At 25.4% G+C, this 10,201-nt stretch overlaps 1 protein-coding gene across 1 annotated transcript; it reads right to left on the bottom strand.

The window, feature by feature from the left end:
* Positions 1–4,100: 4,100 nt before the first annotated feature.
* Positions 4,101–5,522, bottom strand: LOC110623992 (lectin-like protein At1g53070). The gene has a single exon (XM_021769029.2). The coding sequence runs from the start codon at positions 5,305–5,307 to the stop codon at positions 4,276–4,278; it is 1,032 nt and encodes a 343-aa protein (XP_021624721.1). The 5' UTR covers positions 5,308–5,522; the 3' UTR covers positions 4,101–4,275.
* Positions 5,523–10,201: the final 4,679 nt, after the last annotated feature.

Genomic DNA, 10,201 nt, shown 5'->3' on the forward strand with positions numbered 1-10,201 from the left:
TCAGCCATATTATTAATTTAAAGAAAGATTAATAATAGCATACATACCAATATTAATTTCTAAATAAAAAATATAAATGAAATAAACAAATTTTACGTAAAAAACTTAGCTATTTTCATAGAGTAACTAATGTTATTTTTAAAAAATTATTAAGACTAAATAAATAACTTTTTAAAAATATTTATTTATATACAAAATTAAACAGAGGTATCCAAGATGAGTTTTTTTTTTGAAAGAAAAGTTAATGTGATGATTTAGTATTGAAAAGAGATTTCTGGGGTCAGAAAGATTTGTGTAAAAGGCATGACAGGCCAAAAAAATCTCCGACGTTGGTGGGTGGGAGGCCTACGTCGGATGAAGCGGTGGTTGTCTTCTTGCTGAAGCAAGCCAAGACAAAGCAATAGCGGCTAACCTAATACCAATTCAAACATCAAACGCAATTTACCAATCAACTTTACTTGTTGGAGTTGTCTAAGTTGGATTTCAAATAGCCAGCAGGGATTTGCATAATTGTTGGATTCAAACTTTAAAAAAAAAATTTATATCGGATTCTCAACTATTATGCAATATATTTCTCTTACTATTTAAAACATACGTAAAATATATAAGAAAAAAATATTTAAATTAATTTTTTTTATCTCTTTATGTTTTTAGCGATTAAAATTTATACGATATTTAAAAATTTTCAATTAATTTTAATTAGAGATTAACGGTTGCATGATTATTTTTGCTATTGCATTAACTAATTTTACATATTTGATATGTTTGGATAAATATATAATATTAAATGAATGTTTATATTTAATTTTTATTAAAAAAATCAACGCCTCATAGTTCTTTTTAAGATAAATTAATAACATATCTTTTATTTGGAGTAAAAATTGTATAAAAATTAAATTAAATTTATTTTTTAATAATTATTTTATTTATAATTAAAATTTTTAATTTTTAATATAATTTTTTTAAAATTTTTATTTATTTTTTAAAAAAAATAAAATCTCTAACTTTCTGCTTATAAATTTCAGAAGATATCCAAGTTGTGGAAGTGAGTGCATTTTTTAAATTTGATCATTTAACATTATTAAAAGATTTCAAAAAAATGATGTAGACGTCAAAAAATAAAAATCTTAGAATTTGGTGGGCGGGAGGCCTACATCGGTGAGGTGGTGGTTGTCTTCTCCTGTGAAGCAAGCAAAACAACGTAATACCATTCAAACATCAAAAACAACCTTAGCCACTGATTTTATTATTATTATTTTGTGGTCAATTGAATAAATAAATTTAAATATTTATTATTTTTTTATTAATTAAAATATAATTTTTTAAAATTATTTCAATTATACCTTCAGCTATAAAAACTAATGAAAATATCTTATTATTCGCTATGTAAATACTATATCAGCATAACATGTCAGTAATTTTAAAAGTGAAAATTATTAATAATTTAAAATTTTAAAATAAAATTACAATAAAAGTAAAATTATATAATTTTTGATAATTATTTATTTTATTAATAATTTTTTTAGGAAATAGAAAAATAAAAACTAAATTTATAATTTCAAATCAATTAATATTTTTTTACATATTTAATTAAATAAGGCTAGATAATTGAATATTTAATTTATATATTATTAATTTTTTAAAATTCATTTATTTAGTATAATTTAAAAAAAAGAGATGAGTTAGTATTATACTTCAGAGTTAAAAAGAATAATTTAAGAAAAAATATTTTTAAAAAAAATATTTTTTTATTTTTAATATTTTTAAATTATATTATATTAAATATTATTTTAAATTATTTTTTTAATACTTTATACTAATATATTTAATAAAATTATTTTCTTAATAATAGTTTTAAAGGTAATACTAAATAATAAGCATATGAAATAAATTAAGAAAAATAGATGATAATGATTTTAGTTATTATAAGATTAAGATAAATTATTATTATTATTATAAAATTATTAATAAAAATTAAAAAAATAAATATAATATAAATAATAATTTTAAATATATTTAATAATAAAAAATAGTAAATTGATAATTTTATAAGTATTAAACAGTAAAATCAACGGTAAGTATATTTGGTTAAATATTAAAAATATAGACTTTAATTAATAAAAAATAAAAATAAAAGGTGAAATTACAATAAAAATAAAATATAAATATACAAAATAAAAATATTAAATATCTTAAATAATTTATTAAAAATACAATTAATATATTTAAATTTTAATAAAAATTGTAAAGAAAATAATTTTCAATACTAAAACATATCACATTTCATTTTATTTAATATAATATTTTATTTTATTTAATATTATTAATATAAAATATAATTTATTTTTTATATGTTAAAAATAAGTAAATAATAATTTATAATGGTCAACGTAAATTTTTAATAAAATACTTTAATATATAATATTTATATATTATATTTTATATAATAAAAAATTATTTATAATAAATATTTATTTATAATAAATATTTATTTAATAAATATTTATTTAATAAATATAAAATAAATATACTTTTAATATAAAATTTAAATTAAAAAATTATATATTTATTAATTTAAAACTTTAAATACTATATTACAAATTGCCATAAACTTTTCTAGATTCAATTTAATCTTTTTAAATTCAATTTAATCCTTTTAATTATAATTATAATAAGTTTAAAAAAATGTTATTTTAATATAAATATAAATTAATTATACTACAAATTTTTGGTCAGAATTAATATTAATAAAGCAAGACATTCTAACTATTTTCTAGGAACTTTGAACCAAAATTGATATTAATAAAGCAAGCTTTGGTTATACAAAATTTTCTTCCTTTAGTGTCTTCTTCTCTCTTTTTTTTGGTATCCTTATCCTTTTATCCTTATCCTTTCTTTTGGTATGATCACGTGAACTAATTTTTTTTTTTTTTTGTTAAAATTGATAAAGATAAATGATTTTTTTTTTGAAAAGGAGGACTGGAAATCGAATGTGCAGAATCTAAATATGTGAGTGCAAAGATAAATGATTAAAATTAAAGTAAATGTAAAATAATTAATTTTATTATTTAAAATTTTAAGATTAAGATATAAATATAAAAGGTGATAAAGGTTTCACTTTTTTGTACAATAAGCCTTATTTTATTACAATACTTACAGAATTTAAAGTTCAAAGGCTAACTATAGAGAGTGAGGATTGAACTCCAAATCTCAACCTTGTTCCCGAACTTCACTTGTTGGAGTTGTCTTATGTTTTACTTCCAATATCTAGGGAGAGAAATTTCTTGAATCCAACCACTAGAAATTAAGCTATATTAGAAATCAACCACAGCCAAATTGACTACAGAAATCCATACAGCTAGGCCCATCTGATAACAATTCAAGAGCATCACTTGTTTACATCAAGAAAGAACCCAGATCCTCTAAATCAAAGGTGCAAGGAAAGACCTGCATTAGTTTATGATTTTGATGCTTCAAGCCTTTGAAAAATCGGAAGGCCAAATACATTCTTGTACCTTATATTCTATTGAAGATTTTAATTATAATCAAAACCTATTCAACACTTGAATTTATAAAAAAAATAACAATAAAGCACAAAGTGGCCATACTGTTAATGACTTTGATGCTTTAAGCTTTCAGAAAATTGAAAGGCCAAATACATACTTGCAAGTTATTTTATAAAATTTAGAGCACAATAAGCAATATTTAGATTAGTAAACAATGTCGTAGATAACAGAGCTTTAACCAGTCAACTACGTTTTTGTTCTGAACTAGTTTGAATTCATTGTGTGGATCATTTTCTTCCATTCTGCATCTTCAAGAAAAGTAAGTAAATAGACAAGGGAAGGAGAGAAGAAGACACTACTAAAGCCAGGATTCTAACTATTTTCTAGGAAAACAATCAAATTCCTTATCCACAAAATGCCTAACACCATGAACACTCTTCATAGCAAACCAGCTGCAGCTCCATTTCAAGCTTATCTGGTTTTGGATAATCAAGCAGAAACTTATCTGATAAAGTGCCTTGTAATAATAATAGAAGTAGATAAATTAAAAAGAATAGTAAGATATGTACATGTGAACTAATGATCAAATTAAGCTGATACAAAAAGAGTTCATTGCATACATGTCAGGTGCACACAAGGAACTCTATGATTCATTAGATCAGTCAGTACCACAAGGATAAAAATACAAACAACATAATACTTCATAACAGAACTTCATATACTACAAAAACTCTTGCCAAATAAATTCATAACAGAAAGTTCATATATTCTAATTCTTAACCACTTTCCCACCTTTCTCCACAACTACACTGATCTTTTCGTACCTGAAATCCACTGGCTGCACATTACCTTCAATTGGAAACACAGTGTGCTTATTGGCAAATATTGCCCACACAAATAGTACCATAAATGCCAGCAATGCTCCACATCCAGTTGCAAAAATCATCCCAGCAAGAACAGTAAAAGGACAAAATGTTCTACTGTGCACCCTTAAACTTTCATTACCTTTATCCACAGATCCATGTGGATCAACTGGTAAGGAATGCATCCAATTTGGAAAGTTCCTCAACCTAAATCTCCACGAATACACATAAAATGTATCTGATAAGTTGCCACCATTTCTTGAGCCTAAGGCCACATGGACCTCATTGGCTTCCCACATTTTTGACAGATCGATTGAATATGCAATAATGGGATTATATGGCCTTTTACCACTTGATTTACTTAACCTAATCTCTAATCTTTTGGAACTAGGATCATAGTCAATCCAAGACTTCAATGACTCTCCACTATTCGTCACAGAATGTGTGAACAGTTCATTATTAACACTAACAGATACAAGAGTAGTATTAGAATCACCTACATTGCCATCCATTGAAGCACCAAATTCAATACCCAGATACCCTTTCTCACTTGAAACCTCAAACGGACCTTGACCCAGAAATTCAGATGCAAAATTATTGGGACCCATAACAAGAGAGAGATTATCCCCATTACCGGTAAAAGAGAACTCAAACTCCGTGGAAAACGACGACGTTTTCTTACGACTGGAACCAAAAAATTTGAAGCGATCCTTGCATAAGAGAAGACCAGAACTTGAGGCATGAGGGCTCGTGAGTTGCACACGAGAGCCATCATCGGAGATCCTGGCGTCGCCAAGGAGAGCTATTTGGGGATCGAATTTGGGGTTGCCGGTGATTAGGACCTCAAATGAATAGCCAAAAATGGAATATAGGGTTAGAAGATGGAAAATCAGGAATTGAAAAGATATTGCAGACCTGAAAACGTGTAATGTAGCCATGATTAGAAGGAAATGTTTGAGAATGAGCAAAGTTACAAGTGATGTTGTGATTCAAATTTTGATAAAGACTCCATTTTTAAGGGTTCTCTGGCGAAGAAAGCTGGCTAAATTTCGAGCCCTACTCAGATACAGAAGAAATTAGAGTTGGGCCAAAGCTTTTGGGCCTAATTTTACTGGATTCACAAAAATTCTCTCGGAATCGCTATCATACGGAGAAGTATGAGAATTCTTGCTTCATGTCACCTTGCATGAAAGTGAAGTAAAAAATTTCTGAAAGTTATTTTAAAAAATATAATACTAATCAATGTGAAAATTAGTTTAAAATCCTCATTTTACATTCTTTATAATATATTCTCTTAAATATAACAAAATTCACAGTTTTGTTGCTACCATTTTAATAAGAAATAATTTAATTTTTAAAATTTTATTTTATTAACAAAATTTGTTAAAATTTATTATTAGATTATAATCATTTAATAATTTAAATTTTATTTTTATAACAATTTAATCTTCATAATCTTAATATTTATAATAATTAATTTTTAAAATTTAATCTATTTAATTTTAGTCTATTAATAATTGACTAATGATAAATATAATATAATAACTTTTTTATTAATAAAATAAAAATTTAAAAATTAAATTATTTATTGTTAAAAAAGTAAAGGCTTAAATTTCAGAAATTATATTAAATTTTTAACTTTCAAATAAAAAGTTTATAAAAATAAATGTTTAAAAAAATAATAAATATGCCAATAATTAAATTAATTTTTCTTCACTTTTAAAGTATCGAGAATAGGAAACTCAAAATCTCTTCATCTATTTTAATGTTATTCATTTTTATGATATGAACAAAAATGATTATCTCTTGTATTTAGCCTACTAATTTGTTATTCAGCAAATTTAACTTTTTACTAAATAAAAAATTAATGAATTATAAATTTAATATTTATATTTAGATTCAGACATTCATTATATTTTAAAATTAATTTAACATGAATATCAATAAATTTTTTTTAACAGTTACTTCAATTATTTTTATATGGCCAAGTTAATTAAACTTCTTTTATATTTTATTTCATACCCTTCCATAATTTTTATTCTACCATAGCTAGACTATAAGCTTTGGTAGGTTGAACACATATGGTCTTAATTAATTCTATTGAAACCCTAAAAAATAAAAAATTATTGCAGCTCTAGTTAATTATAAGGAATATAATACGGAGAAATCATTAATTAGTTTTTTTATTTTAAAAAATATATTAAAAATATTTTAAAAAATATATTAATTTTATTTAAAAAAATATATATTAGTCAGTCTTCTTTTAATTTGAACTATTACGTAGTATAAAAATTTTAAAATATTCAAAATATAAAGGAAACTAATTAGTATATTTTTTAAAAATATGAAAAATTAATTAATAATTTTTTTAAAACCACATAGTAAATGGTTAAAATTAATAGAAAGACTAATTAGTGGACTTTTTAAAATATCAAATATATTTTAATTTATTTTTAAAATTGAGAGATCAATTAATAAATTTTTCACGTTTAATGCATTTTCAAAATCGAAAGATTAATTAATAAGTTTTTCCATATTACGTATTAAGTAATAATTTTACTTAGTCTTAATTGCTTATAACTAACTTTCGTATTAATTATATATACAAATAAGAGAGGGAAAAGAAAAGAAAAAAAAGGGGGGAAATGGAAACCAAGTTAGAAGTTTAGGTGTGGGGCTTCTAATTCCCTGGCCATGAATTTGCTAGCTCCCACAAAATCATCACTTGTGTGCTTAATAGAAATGGATATGTGGGTGACAATGGAAAAGTTATTGTCAAATGCAAAATAATGGTAGAGAAGATTCCATATATATATTAACTATGTTGGAATAAAATTCTAATAAATGAGATGAAATGATACGATATTTTTTTCTTTAACGAGATATTTTAAGTTTAAAGTTTAAGTAGAGAGGACTTAAAATTTATAAGAATATACTTTATTTTTTTGATAAATTTATCTAACGGAAATTTGAATTAATGAATTTTAAATGTTAGATGAATTTTAAATATTGGAGGATAGATTCGAAGTGAGAAATTTTTTAGAAAATAAAAAATAAAAGTCAGTGAACAGTATATGTTTTTCTCATTACTTGGACCAACAAAGATGCAAAACCACCATAACTTCTGGGATATTTGTTGAACAATAACTTCAATCATTTTTGGGTGGCCCTAGTTATTCCCTTTTTCAATCAAGCCTTTTTTATGAGCAAATTAATTTTATTAATTTATAAAGAGCTTAGGAAATAACTTCATGAAGATTTCAGTTAGGATTACAAATGACATAATTTGTACTATTTTTTTTTATAAAGTTTTTAGTATCATAATTTTAATTAGCAAAAAATCATGAAATATAATGTTAAAAATCTATAATGATAAAATTAGGTGAATTAATTACATGACAAAACCCTTTTCATGATTATGCAAAAAAAAAAAAAAAAAAAAAAAACTTTCCATGATTAATCTCTCAGTTTTACTAGAAAAAGGAAAAGCTCAAACTTTCTAATAAATCTCAATATAATCCTCTTTGATTCCATTAATTCTATGAATGATTTTCACAAAAGAAAAATGGGTCCCCAGACAAGGAGCATCCAATTCCAATTTGATAAGGACTTGGAAAATCAAAATCATCTACACTAATTTTTTTAATTTGTATATTTATAAACTATTTTTTTTAACGTTTTAGGCAGTTTATGTGTCCTTGATAGAGCCAATGTTGTCCAAGAAGGAGACATTAAGGACTGCATATTTTCACGTTTGAAGACATTTTGTACTGTCGTCTGTCCAAAAAATTCTTACCTCTCAGCCTTAATTACAATCCTATCTCTTCTCTTTTATATATTTCCATTCATTTCGTTGAAGAATTAGACTGCATATTTTCTATTTACAACTTTAAAAGTTAAAAATCATATACCTAGATGTTAGGCCTGCCTACTACATAATATTATTATATAGAAATCTTTAAAAAATTTAATATATAGAATATTTAAATCTTTTTCATATACCTAACTTAAAAAACTGATAAAAATCGGATACCTATTCATAATACAACATCTGTAAGAGTATAGGTAGAGAGAGATTCTAAGATCATCCGGTAAGTAATGAATGTGAAATTTAAGATTTGCATGATGATAATATCTCCATGGAATTCTTTTTTTAACAATTTGCATATGAAAAAGTAACAAGATTAGAAGCTTTACCATTAATTATTATCATAAGCTTAGTGATTTGGGTTCTAATTATTGAATAAGATATGCATGAAATGCTAGGGATTGGTGATAAAAAGTAGGATTATGCATGCTCAAAGGTTGAGGCCATGTGATAAAAGAGTGATCATCAAATGGGTAAGAGAGATTATTGGTGTTGGTGTCATGTGCTAGCTAAAAAAAATGCATCATAAAGGGAGGGACTCTTTTATTTGAAAATTAGGGCAAATCTTTAAAGGACTTCTTCTTCTTCTTCTTCTTTATTTATTTATTTTATATAGGATGATTCTTTTGCCCATGGGACACTCAGTCTGAGACCCAAAGTGGAAAAAACAAGTCCTTTAGTTATCATCTTTCATTGCCTTGGATTCTAATTAAAGTCCTCAAAAACCCATGTTATTTATTGGACCTTTGACCCCATGGCCACACCAGCCATGAGCCATGGCTCTAACCTCTTAACCAAACTTTCATAGCTTTTTAGGGATGGCTAATTAAGCAAGCAGAAAGTACCATAATCACAGAAACCTATAAAAACTTGCATTTTTTCTGCAATTAATTTGTGTATTTTAAGTCATTTTTATGAACAGAAAAAAAGGCTGCTTTTGGGAAAGGTGAAATCAATTTGTTGGAAGTATGTAATGATAAAAAAAGTTTCCAGAAATGGGAGAATTGAATTCTTATCAAAGCCTGTTTAAATGGGGTCACTGTTTTATCAAATAGTTATTAGCTTCCATTTGATTCATTCAAAGAAAACTCCCCAAACCCATTTGAAAGAGACAAAATGTGTGTTTATGCATTAAAAAAATTTTAAAAAAAAAATCACACTAAAAATTCCCAAGAGCTGCTGCTTCATTTGCAGGTTTCACAGAAAATAAGGTGTAGTGCAAAGTGTAGGTGAGTGAAATAAGTGCCAAGAACTTCCACCAAAGATAAAATATTAATTCCACCTATATTCTTTCTTCTGTAAATATTTAAAAAAATTAAAGAAAAATGAAAAAGAAGATCAGCTGAGGATCCTATTTGTGCAGATATTTCCTCAAAAATACATAAATTATGCAAGTTTCTAAAATATGGAATTATGCATAAATCCTTTGTTTCACCTTTTGGAACTGATCTCTCTCCATTTCTTAGGAGAAATTGCATACTGTAACTAAGATCAGATCCAATGAATTCACATGGGATTTTAGTTTTCAAATTGCAGGTTTCATTCAAATATCAATAAAATCATCTGTTTAGTTTAAAAAAGAAAATAAAGATCATATAAAAAAACAAAGGCAAAGGACTTACTGATCTATCAATATTTGCATTATCTTCTCTCCATACACTTGAAAACTGGGTTGTTCTCCGGCGAGTTTTCGCCATCTGATACATGGCAACGAGTTGGTGGTGGTGGTGCATGATAAGAGACTGGTGCATGTTTATAGAAGCTACCAAAGGAGGAATCCAAAGGGATAGCATGATCCAAAAGAGAGATTAAATTATGAAAGAGAAGAGTTTTAGGATCAATGCGATCCCTTTGGATGTCTCCTATAGTTGCAGGAGTAGAACTGGAACAGCAAGAACATGTCCTTTGCTTCTTTCTCTATCTTCTCTTTATTATAGAGTAAAGTGAGATGAAGGAGAGGCTTC

Source organism: Manihot esculenta, chromosome 10 (assembly GCF_001659605.2).
Source record: "Manihot esculenta cultivar AM560-2 chromosome 10, M.esculenta_v8, whole genome shotgun sequence".
Lineage (NCBI taxonomy): Eukaryota > Viridiplantae > Streptophyta > Magnoliopsida > Malpighiales > Euphorbiaceae > Manihot > Manihot esculenta.